We start from the raw sequence: 25,682 nt of genomic DNA on the forward strand, positions 1-25,682 counted from the left end.
CTGACCCCAGCCCAGCAGTCAAACCCTGAACTTCAAAGAGGTGAGCACTCAGACTGCAACCTCTATTTTCATCTTTGCTTTGTGTTCTTGGCTTTGTATTGATACCTAAATACTAAATGTCACATGAGATAGATTACTTTTTTGAGTCCAACACTCATCACAACAAAGAGTGGAAATACTTATGAAGGAGTCGCTCTCATGACCCATCCAGTGACATCACTCTCTGGCCAATCAGTGGCATCCAGTCTGTTGACATCAGCTCAACAAACTGGATGTCTGTCGGCTCAGCTGGAGCCCAGGCTGAGTAGGTACTAAAAAAATACCTGGTAACTAGAGATGGGTATCGTTTAGGTTTTATCCGATACCAGTACCAAACCGTACAAAATACAAAAAACATTTCTAAAAGACAAACAAATATTCATATAACAGAAAATGAACAGTGGGTAACGACAGCGAGACCTGGAGGGGCGTGATTGGGAGGAACGGCCTCCCTGATCTGAACCCGAGCGGTGCTCTGTTATTGGACTTCTGTGCTAATCACAGTTTGGCCATAACGAACACCCTGTTTGAACATAAGAGTGTCCATAAGTGCACGTGGCACCAGGATGCTCTAGGCCGTAGGTCGATGATCGATTTTGTAATCGTATCAGCAGACCTGCGACCATATGTTCTGGACACTCGGGTAAAGAGAGGGGCTGAGCTGTCAACTGATCACCACCTGGTGGTGAGTTGGATCAGGTGGCGGGGGAAGACGCTGGACAGACCTGGTGCACCTAAACGCGTAGTGAGGGTGTGCTGGGAACGTCTAGCAGAGGCCCCAGTCCGCGAGATCTTCAACGCACACCTCCGGCAGAGCTTCAACAGCATTCCGAGGGAGACTAGGGACATTGAGTCCGAATGGACCATGTTCAGCGTCTCCATTGCCGAAGCTGCTGCATTGAGCTGCGGCCGCAAGGTGGTTGGTGCCTGCCGTGGTGGTAATCCCCGAACCAAATGGTGGACACCAGAGGTGAAGGGAGCCACCAGGCTGAAAAAGGAGTCCTATCGGGCTTGGTTAGCCTGTGGGACTCCGGAGGCAGCCGACAGGTATCGACAGGCCAAGCGGAATGCGGCTCGGGCAGTGGCTGAAGCAAAAACTCGGGTGTGGGAGGAGTTCGGAGAGGCCATGGAAAAAGACTTTCGGGCTGCCTCGAAGAGATTCTGGCAAACCGTCAGACGTCTCAGGAGGGGAAAGCGGTGCTCTACCTGCACTGTGAATAGTGCTGGCGGAGCGCTGCTGACGTCGACTGAGAAAATTGTCAGGCGGTGGAAGGAATACTTCGAGGACCTCCTTAATCCCACTGACACGTCTTCCGAGGAGGAAGCAGAGTCTGGGGATGAGGGGAATGACCCGCCAATTTCCGGGAGCGAGGTCACTGAGGCAGTTAAACAACTCCTTGGTGGCAGAGCCCCTGGTGTTGATGAGGTCCGCCCCGAGTTCCTGAAGGCTCTGGACGTTGTAGGGCTGTCCTGGTTGACACGCCTCTGCAATGTTGCGTGGAGATCAGGGGCAGTACCTGTGGACTGGCAGACCGGGGTGGTGGTCCCCATCTTCAAGAAAGGGGACCGGAGGGTGTGTTCCAACTACAGGGGGATCACACTCCTCAGCCTCCCTGGGAAAGTCTATGCCAGGGTGCTGGAAAGGAGAGTTCGTCCGTTAGTCGAACCTCGGATACAGGAGGAACAATGCGGTTTTCGTCCTGGTCGCGGAACACTGGACCAGCTCTTTATCCTCTCCAGGATACTTGAGGGTGCATGGGAGTTTGCCCAACCAGTCTACATGTGTTTTGTGGACTTGGAGAAGGCATTCGACCGTGTCCCTCGGGGTGTCCTGTGGGAGGTGTTGCGGGAATATGGGGTGTCTGGCCCATTGCTACGGGCCATTCGATCCCTATACAACCGTTGCAAGAGCTTGGTTCGCATTGCCGGCAATAAGTCGGACTCGTTCCCGGTGGGTGATGGGCTCCGCCAGGGCTGCCCTTTGTCTCCGGTTCTGTTCATAATTTTTACAGGACAGGATTTCTAGGCGCAGCCAAGTGGCGGAGGGCTTTCGCTTTGGTGGCCTCAGAATCTCATCTCTGATTTTTGCAGATGATGTGGTTCTGTTGGCTTCATCGGGTGAGGGCCTCCAGCTCGCACTGGAGGGGTTCGCAGCCGAGTGTGAAGCAGCGGGAATGAGGATCAGCACCTCCAAATCTGAGGCCATGGTTCTCAACCGGAAAAGGGTGGAGTGCCCACTCCGGGTCGGGGATGAGTTCCTGCCCCAAGTGGAGGAGTTCAAGTATCTCGGGGTCTTGTTCGCGAGTGATGGGAGAAGGGAGCCGGAGGTCGACAGACGGATTGGGGCTGCAGCTGCAGTAATGCGGACGCTGCACCGGTCCGTCGTGGTGAAGAGGGAGCTGAGTGTAAAAGCGAAGCTCTCAATTTACCGGTCGATCTACGTCCCTACCCTCACCTATGGCCACGAGCTGTGGGTAGTGACCGAAAGAACGAGATCGCGGATACAAGCGGCAGAAATGAGCTTCCTCCGAAGGGTGGCTGGCCTCTCCCTTAGAGATAGGGTGAGAAGTTCGGCCATCCGGGAGGGGCTCAGAGTAGAGCAGCTGCTGCTCCACATCGAAAGGAGCCAGCTGAGGTGGTTCGGGCATCTGACAAGGATGCCCCCTGGGCGCCTCCTGGGTGAGGTGTTCCAGGCATGTCCCACCGGGAGGAGGCCCCGGGGCAGACCCAGGACACGCTGGAGAGATTATATCTCTCGGCTGGCCTGGGAACACCTTGGTATTCCCCCGGATAAGCTGGAGGAGGTGGCTGGGGAGAGGGAGGTCTGGGCCTCTTTGCTTAGGCTGCTGCCCCCGCGACCCGGCCCCGGACAAAGCGGATGAAAAATGGATGGATGGACAGTACCAAACCGGTACGTTTGAAACGGTGCCGGTGCTTAAACGGTGCTCAAACCGGTGCTTAAAGAATGGAGAACACAAAATTTGTCCAAAAACCTCTCATGTTCAGTTGTTTTTTTGTGAAAAGATAACAATGTTAGCCTTTTCTGCAGCTATAGGGCATATATGGTATCACTCTTGGCTGGAAGCAGTGCTTAAACAATGGAAAAAAACCCAACTTTGTCCAAAAACCTCTCATGTTTAGCTGTTTCCCAGTTTTTCTTTGGTCATTTCAGCCTTTTTGGCCAGGGTGAAGGGAGTATCTGCCATCAAACAAGAAGACAGCCGCATGTAACTACGACGGTGTTTGCTAGTTCACCTTATATGCTTTAATGTAATAACGTGGTTAGCCTACTCAACGTAAATTACACACAAACAACATTAAGCTACTCACGCAGAGAAGAACAGCTGCTGCTGCCATCGTCATCCGTCATCATTTCTGCTACACTGGCAGGGCTAGGGGCCAGGACTCTTCTCTTCGGGTTTTGGGGGGATGTTGCTAACTCCGGGCCCGATAACAGGCACCACACCTGCAGTAGATGTGCTCAGTGTGAGGTCTCACAGCAGTCTATCAAATACGGTGCATTTCTCGGCTTTTAAAAAAACGCTATGCGTCGCCATGTGTTTCATCGGATTTGAGGTGTTACCTCCTTTGCACACCTGGGCCTGCCTACTATCCTCGGAAATGTAAAATGATTGGCTAGAATCTAAAGTGTATCACATCTCAGGAAAAAAAAAGCACTGAAATGAAGCACCGAAATGTGCGCTGCTTTCTGGTCTGGTTACTACCGTTTATGTCAGAACCGGTGCCATCATGGCACCGGATACCGGTACCCATCCCTACTGGTAACAGGTATTATCACTGAGTGGAAACCCTAAAAGCTAGATGAGTTCAGCCCAGTAGATACTATTGGGGAAGAGGTTTGTTACCTGTGTTAATAGGAAACTTTTGAATTCCACACAGTGTTACAATAAAAAAAAGTTTTGTTGTTTTTCTCTTCAGTATTTCAAAGTCATTCCAGTCTGCGTTCAATACAGCAGCTTCTGCTCAGGCTGCCACTCTATAAGCTTTCCTCGCTCAGGAGGCCCCTGCTGACTAAACTTTGGATGACTTTCAAGTCCCCCCCCCCACACCATTGTTACGCCTCTGTCTTTCCTTCAGATGTCCTTTTCTCGCCACAATCAACTTGCATGCTCTCAACTGTGAGAGGAAAACAAGCACAGAAGAACCACAAACTGGGAAGTACTGTCAAAGGAACAATTTGCACAACACAAAAGCTTTTGTTGAAAGTCCTTTGAGTGGGAGACAGGTGGTCACTGTGGGAATAACTTGGCTTTCTCTTTGAAAAACTATAGGGACAGGAGTGTCGAGTACTGACTAGACACGGGAACAAGAGGATTTGTGTTAAAGCATTCAGCACATAACACAGCACATTCTGTTCCTCGTCATTATATCCTTGTCTTGTAAATTCTCACAAAGCACATAAAATATTCCTTGTCTTTATTTTTTCATTAGTTGCAGGTATGGCACAAAAAAAAAAGGATGATAAATCCAAAGAAATACAGTGGAGGAAAAAAAGTAAAAGAAGCCTGATCATATATAAATATAGAGCACAAAACAGAGAAGAGTGACAGGTCATCATTACAGGGTGTTGGCACAGAACAAGATAAATAACATCACTGGAACACAGCCTTCTCAACAACCTTGATATTACAGCATCAAATTTCATTATTTCCCGGGGTCTTTCCAAGAATGAAGTTGGGGGTGGGGGTGGCTTTCAGTGCTGGCAAACGTCTTCATTTTGTCACCTGCATGCAGTCAGCTTCACCGATGGTAAATAACCAGAGCCTGCGAGTGCTTTGCTTCAGCTTGGTTTGTGATTTCTGATCAGAACGGAAAGGAGAGGAAAGCCATCGACAGGCAGCCCGATTCACTCCAATAAAGGGGAAAGTTGGTGCCAAAAGGTGGCAGCTTTCCCGCTGGTAACGTTGACACACTGAGGAGCCGTGCCATCAAATAGTGACATCCCGCTTCTTTCCTGTAAGAGTAAAATGAAATCTTTGAAATGTGTCTGCCTTGTCCAGTTATTTAGCGAGGCTGCTGTTGAGAAATCACTCATGACTGCCAAAATCAGACAGCATGGAAGCTACTGCAGTAAGGTAGACATTTTACTATAAAAAAATACACACACAGAAAACTGGGTAGTACGTTTCAAGTTTAAGGTGACGGACATTTAGCTCCTCTTTGAGTCTGTTAAACTAATATTTATCTGAATGCCAAAAAACCTCTGCGTCTGCCAATTTTGCCAGTACTGGTTGAGCCTTACTGCAGTACCAACCCCCCCCATTGGCACCCATTCTCTTTGCTGAATCAGTACCAAGAAAGCAGGGTTGTGTGTATAGTGATAATTAGGGCTAACAGCTGCAATTATATCGTGCTAGTGCAACTGAATAATTGTTTTTCTTTAGGGGAGCTAATAGCACAATGAATGGCACGATGTGACAAAGCCCTTCTTAGGTTGAACAGAAAATGAGAACATTTCCACTCAGAGAGAAATGTTGGCACTGTTCCTTTTAGAAACCCTCAAAGCACCAGGTGATAAGTGGTTAACTACAAGGTAAGATGCTTGTAAATGCTCTTTTGCACAATATTATTACTAGATATATTATATATTATTTTTTTTTTTTGCACTAACTTGTCTTGTAGCACCTTGGTTCCTGGAGGAACGTTGTTTCGCCTCACTGTGTATTTTTAAACTGTATATGGTTGAAGTGACAATAAAGTTGAACTTGGAACTTGGAAGATTAACAATTTTCTAGGCGTTTATAGCCACAATTTAGAAGGCAAAATTAAAAATTATACGCGAATGTCTAAAATATTTAAAAAAGAAACTTTGGGATCAAATGAGAGTTGGAAACTAGTTTAGCTGCATAACTGAACAGGACTCCATTCTTTAACCTAGGATCTTTTCGCACAAGTAGTATATTGCGAGGTATGCACTTTCTGGGAATTAAGGCAATTCTTTGTTATAAATCACATATTGTCACATAGCAACGAGTCATGGTTCTATTCACATGGATAAACTTTAATCAAATTTAGCAAAGAACTGAGAAATTGTTTTAACATATTGCCAGCAATTGTGTTCAATCTGTGGCCTGCACAATCTGTGACAGACCACAACCTTAAATGCTACAGTACCTCCATTTCAGTGGTATTAATGCTTACTGGGTACATTCATGCACAACTGCATTATTCATTCATGTATTCATCAATGCATAAATGATTTTCTTTGTAAGAACTCAAGATAGAACAGCATTGAAAACTTTGCTTTCTTAATACTGCGAGACACCACCCCAGCTGACATTAGGTCATTGACTGTCCAGTTGAATGAAAGACCGGTACGTATAATTTTTGTTACACAAGGCAAACCAAACGTGTCATCTAATCAGGGAGGAGGGTGAAACTGCAGTCTAAGACAACAAACAGCATCTCTGTAAGATGCACTGCAGCCTGCTCTCCTCTCCCAACAACCAAATGTTTATTGCCTTTTCCATGCAATAAAAACTGACTTGTGATGCTTATTTTACTAGTGTTACAAAAGTTAAAAAAAAGAGAGGCAATTTCTAATGTATGCTGTGACCAACACGACGTAATGCAATGCATTACAGCCGGGCCAAACACCTTATTGGTAACGAGCCATATTTATCATGACTGCAGGCTTTAGTACTTCAGCTCTGAGCCTCCAACTCCGAGGCTGTTTTCTAGTGGGTTTGATTGCCGCATACTGAAAGGAAAACATAACGCAATCAAAAAACAAACAAAAAAACCCCCACATAACACCCAAGCTTCAAAAAAGGACCTTGGAGTGAAACTATGTTTCAGTGAGAGGAACGTGAAAATGACTATTTAGAGAAAAGGGGAGTAAAGATAGAAAATTAACTGCACGTTTTTCATAAAAATGCACCAATGTAGGATTAAGCAGCTGCTGCTGCACACAGAGGGAGATGAATCGGGTTATAAGGGCTTACCTGTAATGTAGGATATAACTATTGAGCAGACAATAAATATAGCAAGCATCACTTCCGGCATGTGGTATGCTTAAGTATTGCATGATTTTTGACTTTTATTATATTGCAGTACCTATGGTATTCCAATTATTGCACATCATGCTACAAAAAAAGGTTTATGACAAAAGTCACTTAAAAACATATGGCACTAATACCGCAACTAATAAAACAGCTGGAACAAACAGCTAATGTCATGGGTCCGGATACAGCGATAAATAACAAAACACTTGGCAAATGCAGTCACGTTAAGCTGCAGCACCTAAACTAATCTTGAAACAACTCATTTCCCCTTCTTCCTTTAAGAATACTTCACACCTTCTGCCAACACAGACACTTCTTATCATCAAAATAAAGTCGGTAAACACTCTACACTAAGAAAGTGTCACACAACACTGTTTACATGTTCAAAACAGTTAATCCCCCCCCCTCAATTGTACTTGGAGGACTTTTATCAAGGAAGAGAGCACAGCTGAGTGTGAGCTACTCACTAGCCTTACGTCCCTCAAAGGGCAGACACACGCACAAAGGGTGTGTGTGTCTGCACAGAAATGGAAATCAAAGGCACAGCGAGAACTGCGAGAGCATGGAAATAAACAATGATCCTTTTGGCAGTATAATTTCCGCCACTATTCGCCAGCCTTTTCTCAACCCGAGTGAATTTTTTTAATTTGCATGAATGTACCCAATATGCATAAAAAATGAAATATATTTATATATATAATGCACCATGAAACAAAAACAGAAATGAGGTCTGCCACTCGTAAATCTAATATACACAAAGAAGATAAACAGGAGTTTTGCATACTTTTGGTTGTTATTTTAAAGCAATAATTTGACATTTTAGGAGGAAAACAAAAAAAACCAAAAACATTTTTTGACCAGAGGAGATTAAATTTTTTTTTCATTTACTATGAACAGAGCACCAGCCAGTTAGCAGAGCACAATGGCTGGCTCTATCCAAAGATTACAAAACATGACTGCCAGCACTTCAGCTTGCTAATTACCTCATTAAATCTCTTGTTTAATGCTAAGTCTAAATACAACAGTTGGTGGTCTTACAGTGATGGGTTGGCCTATTTGGGAGCTTTGATGGCCAATGACTTCCTGTTGTTTCGACTCATTGTTTTAACATGATTTTTTTAGCAATTACGGAAACATGATATGCCATGATGAACTTCAGAGGTGCTGGTTGATTGCTTTAGTTACCCGTGCACAGATCCAGCTTACCTGATTTCCCTTATTAGGTCACACTCTGCAAGCCTGTTTCCCAAAATGCCAAATTGTTCCTTTAAACCTTTGAGTAATCTGTCAGTATATCGTATTCTTCTCATTTGCTGAGCTTTTGTTCTCACTGTGAATCGACCAGGTACTCCAGGATGTAAAAGGAACAGTCACCAGCACATCTTGAACTCATATCCATACTTAATAACAGTGACGACTTGAACGGGGCACTTTGGCACTTGTCATTACCTACTATATCACCGGAGGATATAGCAACTAGCTAATGGAGATTGTATCTGAAATTATATTATTTGGAAACTGTCAAAGTCTGTGTCAAAGTCAGACATACTTGATGTTCTTGATGTGTCCAAAACAACCTATAAAAGTCTGAAAGTTCTCATCATCAAAAGCACACAGAAAACATATGTTTTAGTAAGACAATACACCTAGTAAAGAACTCCCAAGAACTCCATTTACATTCAGTGTGATCCTAAACCTTGAAATGAAAATGTCTGAGATTAAAAAAAAAAAAACAAGAAGAAGAAGAAGAAAACAAAGAAAACAGGAATGGAGAGCAGATATTATCTGTGATCTCTGTAGTAACATCACACAGATTGTAACAATATTGTTAAGATGCCCTGAAATGCTCATCATTCTGCTCTGTTTTGATTAGCATATTTATCTTCTTTACATGTATCAGTTTCTTATCACACCTATTGTACACAGCTTGATGCTCACGCATGTACACTACCCACTCTGACTAACCCAGGCTTCCACTGAAGAGGCTACATATAGTGAACCACAACACCAAAATGAACCTTTACCCAGTTAATTTGCTTTCTCCGCCGGGTTTCCTTTTTTGTTCTTTAATGCTGTGGTTGCACTTTAAATAAGAAGATACCGAGTTTTTTAAAAAACCCCAAAACAAAGTTCAATTTTCAGTTTTGTTGCAGAGAGCGGAAAAGCCTGAATTTGTGGGAGTAGGTCACATATGTGCGAGAGAAATATAAAATGGATTTTAATATGCTGAACTGTATGTTGTGCTTCCTGTACTCCAACATAAACATATATCATAAACCTTTGAATAGAGCTTCTTTAACATTTACAAGTTATACATTTACCAAATTGGTTTGCTTCTTTTGCTTCCACCAGCTTTGATATTTCAGCAAATGCAAAGGGAGACAACAAGAAGTAAAAGGAAGTTAAGTCATCTTTAACAGAAAAAAATGAAAATAAATAAAATAAGAAACAAGACACAAGTCCTCAAAAACGTTTGTCATAACCAACAATGAACGGAATTTTTCATTTTCTTATTTTCTCTTTTTTACAATACATGTTTTTTTTTTTAAAAACCCCGCTGGTTAAGGTTATGGTCTCAGGTAGATCTTCCACAGTCAATCTTCACAGTTTGTGTAAAAGCAGAGAAACATTCTCGCTAGAGTAATAAAATATCATGACTATTATTATGGTCATTATTATCTTTTATTCTCGTATTGTTCCATAGAAATGGTGGAGGATAGGGGTGAGGCGTGTCACCCTAATGAAGCGCCTGCAGTCCCAAAGTTCCTGCTCTCCTCCCTGTACAACGCAATGTTTTATTCAGCAGTTGTTCTTTTGTTTTGTTAAAAAAAAATCTTGCCCGCAGGGGAGGAGAACTGTGGGAATGGAGAGTGGGGTAGTCATTCGGTGAAGTGTCTTTATCCTCCTCTATGATCTTAAACTGTTTTCCTGCACAAGACAACCCCCCCCAAAACCTCCCCCCCACAAAAACAGAACAAACAAGGAAATAACAAAAAAGGATCCAGAGCCTCACTTTGACCGTTGCCACTCTTTTTTCTTTTTCGTAATCCAAATTGTTTCCAAACCTGTGCTCAGGGTCTGCCAGCACTGCCTGGTTGGCTGCCCTCACATGAAACTGTGCATAGGCATAGGCTTAAGTGCATGCACACACAAAAACGCGCGCTGATACTCGCGGGCGACTGCTCCGTCGGGAGTAAAATCCGGACGCGGCACAACCCCCTCTCTCGATCTTGAACGCGCCTTGCCCTCCCATCAGCACTTGTGGGGCAAAAGAAACATGTAGAAAATAGCCCATCAGAGGAAACATGAACAGAGACTTGTTTGATGTCGATTAACACCCAGGCTCACGATTCGGTTTGTAATCTGAAGGCACTTTGTTTCATGGCAGAAAGTAAAGTGGCTTCTGTTCCACAGGCAGACCGCTGACTGAATATTCGAGTGGGGCCTCGCTAACCGGACCTTCCTCTACTCTCTGCCTGTTTTTCCTCTCCCTCCTCTGCTTTGTCTCCTTCTCATTTTTAAGCTCGAACGTCTCTCTGCCTTCCAGTCCACCTGTCTACACCTCTGCTGAGCCTTCTGCTCTTATTGTTCTGCCACCATACCGTCAGTTGGCCACTTGGACTCGTGAGCACAGTGTTAAAAGATACGTAGGCAGCTACAGGGGAGTAAGCAGACAGAACTAAATGTTGTCGGAGTCCTTGTTTTTCTACAGTACAGCACCGAGCAGATAAAGAAATGCCAAAGAATGACACGAGGCTGGGCTAAAGTGAAAAACAAGTGTCGGGGATTGGCATCTGGTGCAAGAAAATGGAGATAAAGATACACAGAGAAAGGTCTGATTGAATGTATTGATAAGCAGGGAAATGTTACTTCATATTCAAAAAGTCAGCAGTGTCTGTATTTCCTTCCGTCGTCGAAGGAAGCTTTCCGGCGCCTCATGAAATGGTTCTTGTGCTTTACAAACTACCCTCCCACGATGCTTGTGATCTCCTCCGCCGGTCCGGGCTCATTCGTCGCCGACCTGCCTTTGTGCTCGTAAAGACGTCCAGAGTTCTGCGTCAGCGGGTGTTTTTCTGTAAAAGAGGTCTCTTTAAAAAAAATGTAGCGCATCTTCTTTATTTACTTTTTGTGTAACTTTTTAATCACTTATTTTTTCTCTCTTGCTCATTTAATAACTGCGGCCTTTCTGTGGTCTGCAGTCCATGGGGGGACCCCGCTGCTTTCAGGATGCATGAATCTTTGGTGATTGGATGTTGAGGGTACAGCTCACAGACGGCGGCTCTGAATATTCGCCTCTGAGATGATGGAGAAATGGGTCACCTTTGACCTTCCAGGAGGGTCAGCACCAAGGTGACACATAGCAGCCATATATGGCAGGATGTGGACAGAGCCTTGGCGCTGAGATCTAAATGGGGGGGGGAGAAATAAGCAAACATTTCAATACAAACATGGGAAGATAAGTGGTGAAGGGAATACTGATTTTATTACTCATACTATTTAATATGGCTTTATCCATCTGTAGCATGCTGATTCACTTCAGAAATATGTTGAGTGTGTTGAATACTAAAGCTCTTCCATTTAGCCAAATACAAGACTATGCATACAGAAATATTACTAACTCAGCAGTCATGAAAGAGCTATAACATCATGATTATCCCTGTGGCTTTCACTATCTTTTAATGAGCTTTTAACTAGTAAATAATGGGCTGTTACCAGCAAAGAGCTCTGCTGCTTAAAGCTAATGAGTTGCTTGGTAACCACAACAATTGGTCAGTTCAGCTTAAAGATCTGAAGATTCGGTGTGCAGACGTAAAAGTCAAATTAATGCTCTTATCTAACATCTGTGCATGAGGCTGCAGTGCTCAGCATTGTGTTTGTGCGATGTTTTTGTTCTGTTTCTGTTCTGGGCTTTAGGTTAAATGGTGATATTAAATTCACTACATACAGCTGAGGTCAGAAGTTTAAATACACTCACCATGGGGATGAATGTCATGGTAATTATGGGCTTTTAATGATTTCTTTAAAATGATTAGACAGCATACATCTTTAATTACTGAAAAACAAGAACTGGATGCACAAGTTTTAAATGATTTTGAATTTTCTCTAATCTACACAGGGTCCAAATTATATATACACATACGTAGACCACCACTTTGGACTAGCAATTTGCACTTTGGTGAGACACTTCATTAGACAGCAACAAGCTTCCAGCGTGATTCTGGTTGGATATCTGAGCGTTCTTCTTGGCGGGATTTGCAAGATCCTTTTAAATTGTGTGGTTTCCTGGCACAGTCCTGGCTTTTAAGCATAATCTACATTCAAGAAGTTTAATGTTAGCCTGCTTTATCCATTCCAAAACCAATTTTGATATGTGTTTAGGACCATTTGGAGGTAGTTTATTATTTTATCAACTTAGTGCAGTTTCCACTTCATGGCGGGCTTGAGCATTGGTGGTTCCTGGGTTGTTCGTTAACATCCTAACCAATTTCCTATCATCTCAGAGTCACACTTTGGGTCTTGTACTTATGTATAATTGTTCAAACTGATTATGCGCAGTTGTTTGGAAAGGGCCCATTAAGCTTCTGAAATAGCCTTTCCAAAACCCCGACCTCAACACTAGTCAAAATTTGAGGACTATGCTTAAAAGCGAGGTCTGTGCCCACAAACCAACTAATTTAAATGAACTCTACTAATTATGCTAAAATAGGTGGTCAAATATCCAAGCAGAATTATACCAGAAGCTTGTTGATGGCTTCTAAAAGTGTTTGGTCGAGGTGCAACGTGGCAAGGGACAAGAAGCCCCAAATTAAAAGCCCCAAATTAAAATTACATTCATGTGTATGTAAACTCCTAACCACAAATGAAGATGACTGTGAGGGATTCAGTACTATCACAGGTGTATCCCATGTCTTTCCTAAAGTAAGCTGGGTGGCTCCAGAACACCCTGCCCACAATAGCTGGATAAATGGTAAAGCTGGATCTCCTGCTGTGCAAGAAAGCAAATATACGTTTTCTCCCATATGTTTGCTACTAACTTCTTTGAACAAATCCTAAAACAGACACAATGTAGCATTTTTCTTTCTGAGCTGGAAAATCAGTCAGAAGTCATCTCTCATCATTCCTCACGACATCTTGCTCAGTTTCCCCCTCTCACATCACGCCGAATCATGTAAGATTCATTGCGTGAGATTGAATTGCATAATTCATAACATTACTCTGTCCTCAGCCCGGGCGACTACTCCTTTACTTCCAAAATGAATTAATGCTGTCGCTTTGAACCATAATGCACCCAAATGAAAAATAACCTATACAATAACAAACTCGCAGCAACAAAAACAATGCATCTTGCGGACCGAGATCACTGTCTCTGATTGCCGTTAGATGGGCAGTTATTTTCCACCACGGACGTGAAAAATGAAAACAGATTATCTTGATTCATTTATGGCATGTTAAAGAGATGTCTAAGTCTGAACGGCTTTTGGAAATAATTCCTGCAGAATAAATAACGGGAATTAAATCAAGGAAACTGTATTTGTCTGCCAACCAATAATGCCCTGTCAATTGCAGGCCATTTTCCGTGTCCTGTTTTCTGTTTTTTACCTTCTGTTTGTTCCAGCAGCGCAATTACAGTACTCCACTCAGCCAGCGCGGCTATCATTCATGTGATTACACACCCTGTTGCCATGGCAACCATGCTTTCCCCATGAGATGGTCGTTTTATGCTGCCAGCTGTCTAAGATTAGATCCTCTCTCATAAATCTGAACCTTGTCCGGTGAGGTAGAGAGAGAGTACCTGGGACTTAGATAAGAGGGACAGAGGAGAGGATGGAGGAGGCGGATGCGTGGTGCTACTCACTGGGCGGCGGGTCTCGACACTCCCCTTCCTCCAGCGTGATATCATCAATAGCAATGTCTCCTTCAATGCCTGGTCCCCGAATCCCTTGAAGTACGACCTACAGAGAGTAGCACAAGTCATTATATTGAATCTTGAGAGACCAAAAAACCAACAAAAATAAAGAACAGGAAAAAAAGGGAAATTTGAACTGCAGTAAGATAAAGACTGAGTCAGTGCACAGTGTAATTTAGCTAAATTACACCTGGGAAAAAAACCCTTAAAAAACACAACAGCAGGTGGCAAGTATTTGCTTATAATGTCACAAAATTTAAAACCAAGACTGTTGGAAGCTGCAACTAAAGTTACCTATTTTACAACTAAAGCTGTAAAAATGATGGAAGTTCTGCAGCTTTCCATCATCCACTCACAAAGTTCAGGCTTCCTGATGGAAATGAGCGTCATACCAGACATTTTGTGGGAATGCCGGCTACTTCTCACAGCTACATCAGTGTTTAGCCCCCAGGGAAACCAATACCACACAAACACAGGCAAAGAAGAAAATAGAGGGCACCGAGGGAAACGCTACTGCATATTGAATGAAAGTTTTTTAGGCTCACCTGGAAAGACGATGTTGGGTGGATGCTTACTTTGGCCTGCTTCCAGCGGTCACCTTGATTGCCACTTAGCGACCACACGAGGCCTTCTGAAGCCGTTTGACCCTTTTGCTTTAGGAATGCATTTAGCGTTCCTGCATTGAGGAGAGAGACAGTTGGACTGTTGCCAAAACATTTTCTAATGGCTCAAAAGAAAGTATTCATATCTTGGAATTACGACTTAATAATCATTATATGTTTTCATTTTATAGTGCTAACTCCTTTTGTCCTACATTTAAACTACTTCCTCTATATTATGCCCCAAATGACAACTCACTATTATTTAATTTAAGTAGGTCATTAGAAATTAAGGTAACTGGTCGATTGTAGCCACCTCTCAGCAGTACATGAAATCCATGTGAGGGGACAATTAGGGTGTGCAAGTGGAGGGTGAATCCCATATGTTTATGTTGGAGTAACAAATATATGTATGCTTTTGCAGAGACATTCGATAGGGTATACGTTCTGCAAAGTTTAAAATTTAAGGAGCAGCAGGCAGAAAAGAAATGGAAAAAAATAGAAAAATAGCAGAATTCCAAAAACAGAGAGCCGTCTTCCAAGAGCTGCCCTTCTTTAAGCCACAGTTACAGGTAAGTACATCTGCTTTAAATACCTTTTCAACTTTATATTGACTATTGAATTCTTCATTTTCACCAGGTGACAGTCCTTTGTTGGACATATTACCACACTTGGTTTTACCGTGCTATGCAGCCTTTTTTAAACCCAATATCACGGCAAAGCGTTGAATGGACACGGTGGACCGGCATGTCTATTACACGTTTTGCCAGGATACTGGGTTGCTTTTTCTGCTCCTTACAGTGCTTTATTGTTCTAAAGTGATCTGATATGAAAAGATCCGTTACAAGGCAAAGACTGCTGTCACAGGCTTGATTTTGTAAAGTCTGACACGCTGTCAGGGGTTCAAGAGTATAGTTCCTTGTAAGATCATTTGAATTACAATATGCCAAAATAGGAACATTTGTCAGCACCAACCACTGTTGTACTTCATGTACAATTCCTTCAAAAAGTAATCAGACATCTTAACGTTTTTATTCATTTTAAAAAGAATAAAATATGCAGTCCACCTGTGATGAACTGATTTGATTGGACATAAAACAATCAAAAGCTCCCAGAAGTCACACTGCATGTGAGAACTAAAACCAAGACATGAGGTCCATGAAGTCTCTGTTGACCTCACAAAGCTGACAATGTTTGGCTGGACAATCAGTTGGTTGACCAGCCAAACTGCAAAGGGTCTTAATCGGGGATGTTCCCAGGAACTGCAGCTAAGTGGTCAAAAGATCTGTGAAGAGATGAGAGAACCAGCCAGTAGGACAACTAACTCAGAAGCAGTGCACAGAGAAGAAGGGAAGAAGTCTTGATTAAAAAGTAAATGAAAGCACTCTTGGAAACTGTCAAATGGCATTTAAAAGACTGAGAATAAAGATGAAATACCCCGTTGCACAATGCTACCATGCAATACCATGGTTCACAGCAGCATCGTGCAATGACAAGCAGACTGCTCTGGGTCAAGGAAAGGATGAAAGCCAGATATCTCAATCAAAACTCTTAAAAAATCTATTTTACGACAAAAAAAAGCTGCTGCCTTTTTTCTAAGTGGGTCTATATTATACACCACCTGACCATGTACATTAAAGAACTCCGTAGTAATCTGTTCCAGATTAATCCCAAATAAAATTGGGCTTCTGATCTAATATTCACCTGTGTATCCCGCATTTCAGATTTATGTATTCTTCTGAATACGAAGCAGAGCCAAGCAGTAGCAAAGGTTAAACTCAGGTTATATGAATTGATACATCTATTAAGTGTCTGCATGCAAAGATAAATTATTCTCTCGCTCATGATGGTCCAAATTAATTATCACTAAAGGGCAACAAGAATTTCTCGATAAATGGAAATACTTTCCCTCTAGAGGGCAGTTCTTCTGAGTTTATCATTAGTTTCAAACTATTTCTGCCAAGTTTAGTTTTCTTTTTCAGCTCAGCTGGATTTCCACTAAAGCTACAGAAAATAATCCACTGAGTGTCACTGCCAGCTCTATATTACAAAACACAACATGACAGATCTATTTCAGCAGAATTCCTATATCAGTTAACAATAACACAGATGTACTGGGTCTTACTGAGACAGAACAGACTATATACCAAGTCAAAGACTACCCTCAGTGAGGTCTCTTGTCTGGCCCCAGGCTTTGATATAAAACTGTCAGATGATGACACTGAGTGCAACCACTTTTCCCTCCTTTACAAACATACCAATTGTGTGTGTGTGTGTGTGTGTGTGTGTGTGTGTGTGTGTGTGTGTGTGTGTGTGTGTTTGTGGTATTTCTAATTTGCCATGCTGGAACAGGGAGTGCATGTATGAGAGAGAACATCATCTTTTTTGCAGTGGGCTAACAGGAGCAGCATCCAAAGACTCAAATCAGGTTAGCACTGACACCACAGCAAAGCTCAGTGCGAGCAGTGCTCTGAAGTCAAGTGGATTTCACAAATATGGGAAGCAGCACCTTTGCGTTGACTCAACCAGTGAGGCAAACTTTCATTTGATGCATCTTTGCTTCAGCTAGATGCCTCATTACTGGTAAGCCCCCACCCTGGATAGGTAAAAAAAAAGAAGAAGAGGGAAAGCTACGCTGTTCACACTCTCTCATCAGCACGGTATACACTCCCCCCCCCCGACAGCACAATCTCCATTGAGAGATGAGCTCTTGTACAGAACATGACCCGCGGTTTCATCTCCTGTGGAAGTGTTTAGGATGTAGGAGGATTCTTGCTGAGCTAACTGGCTTACATTTTCTTTGAACTCATAGCGATGTAGGTGGTTATGTCAGTGTCATCACATCCTGAGCAAAGGCATATGCTGTATATTCTTTGGAGTACTTTTTTTTTTTTTTTAAAAGGAATACCTTTGGCAGACACTTGTGAAATTTAAAAAGATCTGAGAAGAGAAAGATGTGAGTCTGGTGAACAGTGAAGAACAGCTCCTGGAAATTTTTGCAATTATGCAGTGAGGATGGTAGAGAGGTGGATTGAGGTGCTGTACCACCCTCCTTGCTAATGAAAAGATGACTCAGTTGCTTCTCAGAAGGTCAGGCTTAACGTGCGCTTGGTTGGTGTGCTTTGCTCGAGACTTAATCCTATAAACAAATGCGACATGGCCTCCAAAGGCAAACTTTGATGTGCGCTTCAGTAATTAAGTGTGACCTTGTCTCAGGTATCCACCCGCTAGCTAACTATGGAGGAGTTTCTTTGAGCCTGAGCCACTGTTCACATCAGTGCGTAGGCATGACTCTTTATCGACTGATTCTGGCCTTCAGGGATACCGTGCCACAGCCTGACTGTGACTCACGTCAACGGCACCGTGCCAAACAGTACCGAAATCTTCAAATTTCAAGATGGAGCTTTGCCTCACCGGCTGGTTTTTTAAGCCACAGCTTTAAGTGCAAAAAAGAAAAAGAAGAAGAAGCTCTCAATTATTTAAAATGCCAAAATTCCCCCAGATAACAGAAAATATGAAATGCATATATTATTTGGGCAATTTGTCATAAGCATTTACTCCTCTGGGAAGAAAATATCACAAACCAACATTCCTGAGCTTGGGGCAAATGTTTCTCACGGACGGAGAGGCAGAATACCAAATGAAGTGCCGCCATGGAGGATCTGAGCTGGGTTTCAAGTCCTTGACATTTAGCCCATTCATCATAACACGCCACAGTCTGAGCATGGGCCTCACCACAGACGGGGAGGGCAGGAGAAGAGAGGGTCTGGCTGGCGATCAATTTGAGCAAATTGGAAATGTCACGGCCTACTCAACCTCAGCGGGGAGCCGGAGGAGCTCTCATCTCCCTGCTGAGTCGCCCTCCAACACCTCTACCCTTATATTCTCTCCACCTCCCTCGCCTCCTCCTCTCCAGATGTTTGGTCTGGCCCACCTGCCTAGACACTTCCACTCTAGCTCTCCCCTGAGGACACCCGGAATGGAGCCTAAATTTCAGAGCATATGCAAGCCATGTTATCAAGTCCAGTGTAATACTTAATGACTAACCTCTCTCAGCATGTTTTGCTTAATTAAAGATATTGTTCTCCATGTTTTAGAATTAGCATTTTACAGGCACGGTGCTCATGTTTACGCTTTGTTAGTATCTGCATTTCCTATTTCTGCCTTTCGTCCTGTTATCTCGGCTACCTGTTGCTAATTTATTTTCATGTAAGTCCATTACAGAAATTCCAATTGTTAGCTCCAAACACAAAATGGAAATAAGTTAATGGGATGGATATGCTCCTTAGTCAAAGGTGGATTTGTGGATGTAGATAAAAACTTAAGATTGTACAAATAAATTATTTAGTCAGTATGTATAAACTAACCATGAACTAAATCACTCATATAAAGTGTCTCACAATATAATGTAAATAAAAACAGAATGCAATGATTTGCAAATCTAATAAACCCACATCTTTAACAAATCAGATGTTTGAACTGAGAAAATGTGATATTTTAAGAAAAATAATAACTCATTTTGGCAGGTTTTCATTGAAAAAGACATTGCAGCATATGCTACTCTAAAACCAGTGTATATCTTTGGGCATGGGGGCTTTCCAGATGTGCAACTGGCTTTTCCATAGTCCGTAATGCACCCACATACCATCTGAGATAGAGAGTTCTGAACTGATAACAGTCCCTTTACTCTTTAGTCCAGAGCATGCGGTGTCCATGTTCTCCAAAAAGAATTTCAATTTGTCTGACCACAGTATGGCCTTGGTCCATTTAAAAAGAGATTTAAAATTGTGTTTCTGGATCATGTCATCATTCGGCTTCTTCTTAACCTGCATTTGTAGACGGCAAGGTGAGCTGTGCTCACAGAAAATGATTTGTGGAAGTGTTCCTGAGCCCACGCAGAGAGAGCCCAGAGATCAGGGGCATCCAGTGTTGACTTTTAACTGTGTCACTTACACGCAAAATTGCTGAGTGCAAGTGAATCTTTTCTGATATGATGTACTGTGTATGAGATATTTAAAATCTTTGCTATTTTATGTTGAGGAACATTATTCTGAAAGAAACTTTCTGCCCCTCTTTACTTCTGAGAAACGATGCCTCTCTTAGATGCACTTTTTTAAAACACTTTTACATGTTGCTGATGCGTTGCGTTGCTACCTAACCTAACTAGTTGCAAAAAGTTGTTCAAGCTGTTTCTTTTCACTTTTCCAGCCTTTTGTTGACCCCGTCCCAACTTTTTTACGATATGTTGCTGCCATCAAATTCCAAATGGGCTATGTTTTTCATGAAACAGTAAAATGTCTCAGTTTAAACATTTTATATACTCTCTGAATGAATAAAATATGGATTTATGAGATCTGCATTTTTACATTTTACACAGCATTCCAATTAAAATTACCTTTGATATCCGTTCGTGAGCTTACAAAAATTGAAAGAAACTATTCACAATGACATTTGTGTCTAACAGTGGTTAAACAAGGAGAGCTCATTGTAGATGTCAGCACTTGAATTTGAGTTCATTTAAGGAGACCCCAAGCTGCCGGGGGGAAATGAGTACTCCCAGTTTGGTTGCGGTTAGCTGCTGGAGATTTCTGGCAGTCGCTGTGAAATCAACTGCTAAAGCCCCAGGCGTGCAGGACTAAAGAGCAGTCAGTGTTGGATTTTGCAGACAAGTCAGTGTGTTCCATGCAAACCGGTAGCTGGTAACCACAGCTGTCTGCTAATGGCTACAAAAATCACAAGTAGATTTTCAGTGCAGTTCTTTGTGACTGATTTTATCCAGGGAATTTTTGTCTTTGTAACCAGTGGTTACTAGTGGTGTGCAATACTGCATATTTTGGTATCGATCCGATTCCCATTAAATACGTGTCAGTATCGCCGATATTGATAGCGATACTTTTTAATAAATAAGGTGGATGCGTCATTGAATTGCTAAATCTTAATTAATTTTCATGAACTTAAGTGTTTTTATTATTAAATAGTTGAAACCCAGGACATAATTAGGACAAAGTTTATAATTAAATAGAAAATGCTTTATTATTGTGGCTGGTCTGCGATGCCGCTGCAGGTGATATGGACTCACCTGCACCACATCTAAAATCACGCCTCGCTGGCTTAAAACCTGTGCTCTGCTTGTGTTGCTGTTGTTGGTGGTGATGTGTACGGCTGGCAGCTGGAGAGCTGCAGTTGATGAATGTACTGTTATAGCAACGGTGTGATTATTGTAAGAATAAATGATGTTGCGAAGCATGAAAATGCCACCGGGTCTGTCGTGGTGGTTTAGTTATCAAGTTTTTTTTTTTCAAGAAAAATCTTAAATAAAAAGTGCACACAAATCAGTAAATAAGTTAAAACAAGTACTGCTGAGAAACTATAATACAAAAATTACAATTGAAATTCTAAAGAACTGGTGAAAATATAATATGTAAACAACTTAACAATCCCCAAAGCGTCTAAGTCACGTGACAACGCAAGACTTAAACACAAGGGGGAGCAAAGTGTGCCTGCTCTGCGCTGACACAGGAGCGGCGAGTCGGGCAACCTGGCTGTTTCGTCTTTGCCGAAAGCACAGCATCGCAAACAAGAGCAGAACTTAAAGTAAAGAATCGATCTCACCAGGCTAGTATCGATCCGATACCGATGCCGACTTGGTATCGATACAATCGATATTTGGATTGAGCCGCCCACCACTAGCGGTTACCAGGGGGACCAGTGACTGGTCTCTAGTCCTGTGTCACTGAGGCCTTGATAAAGGGTTGCGTTTTATTACTACTTACAAACTTTACAAAGTCCTGCACTCAGGTCCCTGTCTCAGAGTTTATAACAAAACAGACTTCAAAGGAAACAAAATAGAAGTTGGAGTAAGATATGTGACGCTGAAGAGCCAAGTCAGGTTATTAAAAGGTGAAAAAAGAAGCTGCAGAAGTTGGAGTGTGGAGACCATCAATGTCTTTCTAGGATCCTGAAGTAATTGAAGTCAAATGCTGACTATAAATGTCAAAAAGAGAGGGGAGGTGAGCTGCTGGCCTGTAGCAGTTTCACAGTTTGCTGAATTCCTCTTGAAATTCCTCTCTTGGCATTTTTTACTGTCACTGATTGATTTTTCTTTCTATACTTTATCTATTTTTAAATATCCTTTTTTCTGTACTAAAATATATTTCAGTGAAATACTATTTTTTTAGCTGCCTATCTCTGCGGGTTATTTCCCTCTGGTTTGGTGTCACTAGAATTTCACTTAAATGGCCTGAAACCAAAATGAGAACACATAAATAATGAGTCGAAGACATCAGTTTTAGTTATCTCACATGAAGAACTTGTGTGGTTAAAAAGTTTTATATTTGATATTGAATATGAATATTTTTAGAAGCACAAAGTACGCTGACTGTTTCCTCTGAGATACTGTGCCTACAATTCTGTCATGTTTTTGGTACATGTGCAATCATGTGAAAACATGTTTTTTCCACAGGACTCTATGCAGTCTTGTGAAAAACAAGTACACCCTTACTGTTTTCCACAGGAATCAAGGCAGTACAACGCAGAAAGATGCTGCTAATCAAATGCATTTGATTAAATGAACATTTCGGCAGTTTTCAGGCTTTTAGGTGAGTGTTAACAAAATGTCACAATCTTCCCAGGAGTTGATATCCAAGAGAATCCACCACAAGGTCAGACTGTGCAATGCTCACTCTACAGGCCTCATTTAGCACAATAAACGCTAAAGTTCATGACAATACAATTAGAAAAAGACTAAACAAGTACGGCTTGTTTGGAAGGGCTGCCAGGACAAAGCATCTTCTTTCCTCAAAATAACATGGCTGCAGGCTATAGATTCACAGATTAGCATCTACAAAACAACAACAACAAACAAACAAAAAAGCCCTCAGAAGACTTCTGGAACCAAGTCCATTGAACCAAAGTGGAGATATTTGACCTTACCATCAATGGACTGACCCACGAATCACAATGAATTGAAGCAATGTTATAAAAAGAAAGAGTGGGCTACAATTCTTTCACAACGATGTGAGAGACTGACAACATCATACAGGAAAGATTACTTCAAGTTATTGCTGTTAAAAGTGGTTCTACAAGCTACCGAGTCACAGAGAGCTCTTAGTTTTTCACAGACTGCTCACATGGCTTTGAAAACTCTCATTTTCACATGACTGCAGATCTTGCTGTCATTTAGATTCATTGTTTTTTAATCCTATTCCTTTATCACTTCAGCTCATATGCTAACAGTGCCTGTTTCTCACTGACATGGCTCTGGCTCCTAAACTGGACCATTAAGAATTTTCTGGGCGAATAGACTATTTCCATATTCTGCCCACCGTGATCTTCTTTCCACAAAAATAAGAATTAAGTCATGCAATGAAAAGCAAAGCTGGTTCTGCATCAACACTAGTACCGGTGCCTTAAAAAAGACACAAGATGACCCACGTCCACTGGTGACCTTTTTCGCCTTATAAAGGTGTGTAGTAGCTGATGATAGGGAGTTAGGTTGGGACAGAGAAACCCTGGAGGGCTTCAACAGTGCATAAACTGCTATTTTTGTGCTAGAGCAAAACTCCTAAATGCACTGAGCGTACAAACAGCACACATTCAAAGCAGGAGTGCTTGCGGTTGGCTGATTGGGTCTCTGGTGAAGAGAGTCAGATGTAAGCCACAGAGTGCTCCTTCAGTCGCTCCGCCATCTTCAAATGGGCCATGCAGGGTTGTTATCTACATTGTGAGATGAATGTGAGGGCTAACACCCAGAATCTGTGCGCACCCCTTTGGAAGGAGTGTGTTGCAAAAAGGAGACATCTTTTACTTGAAACATCTGACAGCTACACTTTTTGGAAAGAAAGCGCAAAGCTCCACACCAAACACACCACTGGGAGAAACTCTCAGGAAATGACTGCAATTCTGTTGCTTAGAGGAAAAAGTGCTGCTTTCTTTTTTGTTTGGCCGTGACTACTGCGTTTCCTCTCTCACAAACAAGAAGTCCTTCACAAAAAGAAAGAAAAAACTCCAGTGAAATACACATCTGCTGGACACCAAAACCAAGAACCTCATCATAATTAATGCCAGCGGTATGTCCGACAGATGCTTGATGACGTACTCTTTTAGAAATAAAATTTCATGTGGTGTTGCCTTACTGACTGTGCTTAGTTCCACGAGAATAAGAAAGCAACTCCTTTATACAGCAGAGAACTGCCAAAGCAACTTGAAATCCACTCAAAGCTGGTTTTGCTGCTTTATCAAGCAAAAACGGGGAGCAGTGATAGACTGTAGAATTGTTTAAGAAATTAAGCAGTGGTTTTAAATGAAGGCAATCATTCTTACCTATGTGTTTCCCATACATGTGGTAGAAGAAGCCAAAGCAGTAGGCAGGTGGATTGGTGATACCATAAGGGTTTTTAGGTGCTACGTTGAAAAATGGACTTATAAGCCGTGCTTGGTCTCCTTCCTTGCGCGGTCTTGACGTCTCGATGTACATGTAGAAACCTTGAAATGGATAAAAACACACATGCGGACACCAGAGTTATGAGAACAAAATAAAAGGGGTTCTACATTTTCATAAACTGTGGTCTGATCTTTCAGTGCCTTCTCATCCTCTCGTGTCAAATACTCCCGTTTTATCAGAAGAGACGGCTGTTCTTCGGATTAGATCTTAAACCAATAGGTGTGGTAATACAAACTGCCAAGAGCTGATGGTCTAATTTAAAAAAGCAGAAAAGACTTATTAGAAGTGTGGCAGTAGCTTAAGTCACAGGTTTCACAGCTGTTGCATCTTTCTCATAATTTGTTTTTTTTTTAATTACTTGCTGATTCGTTTTGCCTTTACTCCCTTTCTACCTTTGCTTGGTTAATTTTAGCCATCAAACCTACCCGGCTTCACGAGATTAATGCAGCAGGTTTGAAAAAAAAAAACAGGCAAATAAACTTTAAATATGATTGCACGCATACAAAGATCCATATGTAACATACTGGGAGTTAGATCTGTATGAGAGGAACATAATAGAGCATCTAAATCAAAACTATTGACACAGTGTGACTAAACTAATAACACAGTTTTCATGACTTTACTAAACAAACTCATCATTTATTGGCTGAGTGAATGCTGACCCCAGCCCAGCAGCCAGACCCTGAACTTTAACAGGTAACAAGCAGATGAGCAGTCAGGCTGCTTCTTCCATTTTAAGCTGTTTATATTTAGTTATATATATATATAATTATATCTCTATATATTTCTCTGAATACTTATGTTGGCCCCATCAGCAACTTCACTGTCCCTGACTGTGAAATGTCACAAACATTTCTCTTTGAATCCCTGACAAATTGTTTTATCACTGTAAATATTGCGGTAATGACACCTTCCATAATAAAGATAAGGGCCAGAGCTCACTAGTCGCAAAAAACCTGGCACAGATACAGTGAGGTTACATTTATGGTCCCTTGGTCTGACAGTGGTGGACAGCAGCAGTGATGCCTATAAGTCAGACAGCCCTCTGCGTGCGAGCCAAATTATCTGAAGCCAATCTCAGCCCAGCCACAGGCACAGGCAAGGTAGCTTGTGAGCCGCTCCACAGCCCTCCAGCCAAAATCAAATGGAATATCTCCCTCAGCTGAATCTCATATTAGATAATTATGCACAAAAAAATGAATGGGGCTGCTAATGAAATGCTGGACATTTTGAAACCATTAGGTGATTAAAGCCAATGCATTATTTACTGCCTCAGCTGCTGCTGCTGGTACCGTAGCACCATAATAGGCACCAACTGTATATTTCACCACAGACAACTTCCATCAAAGGATTCATTAAAAATCCTCTAAAAGACTCTTGCATATCCATTTTTCTTATTTATTCCTTGAATATGCAATACCTGTACATGCAGCTCTCAAGAGCGAATGCTAAACTTACTATGCAGAGTCTAATTTGGGTGCCATGGAAACAGCGACGAGGCTCATTTAGAAGATTATCTTGCAAATAAATGATGATCAAGGATCCTCACTGTTAGTTTGTGCAGCATCAAATATTTGGTGACACAATGAGCACAGCTGAAATCATCTTCTTTGAATTGTCCCATCTTATTTCGTCGTTTTGAAAAGTGACACTTGTTTTTGTGTGTTTGC

General features: G+C 42.1%; 1 protein-coding gene across 4 annotated transcripts in view; it reads right to left on the bottom strand.

The window, feature by feature from the left end:
- Positions 1–4,459: 4,459 nt before the first annotated feature.
- The window catches only part of LOC146691602 (MAM domain-containing glycosylphosphatidylinositol anchor protein 2), a 201,098-nt gene continuing 179,875 nt past the window's right edge, over positions 4,460–25,682 (bottom strand). For all 4 annotated transcript variants that reach the window (XM_085431486.1, XM_085431484.1, XM_085431483.1 and 1 more), the window contains 4 exons: positions 23,892–24,053; positions 14,517–14,647; positions 13,921–14,017; positions 4,460–11,469 (listed from right to left, as the gene is read on the bottom strand). In XM_085431486.1, the coding sequence (XP_085287612.1) occupies positions 11,381–11,469; positions 13,921–14,017; positions 14,517–14,647; positions 23,892–24,053 (479 nt within the window). In that variant the 3' untranslated portion in view covers positions 4,460–11,380. The remainder of the gene's footprint in view (positions 11,470–13,920; positions 14,018–14,516; positions 14,648–23,891; positions 24,054–25,682) is intronic.

The sequence above is a fragment of the Copadichromis virginalis genome, linkage group LG15 (assembly GCF_057382275.1).
Source record: "Copadichromis virginalis isolate Kocher_CV1m ecotype Utaka linkage group LG15, C_Virginalis_male_GT1.1, whole genome shotgun sequence".
Taxonomy (NCBI): domain Eukaryota; kingdom Metazoa; phylum Chordata; class Actinopteri; order Cichliformes; family Cichlidae; genus Copadichromis; species Copadichromis virginalis.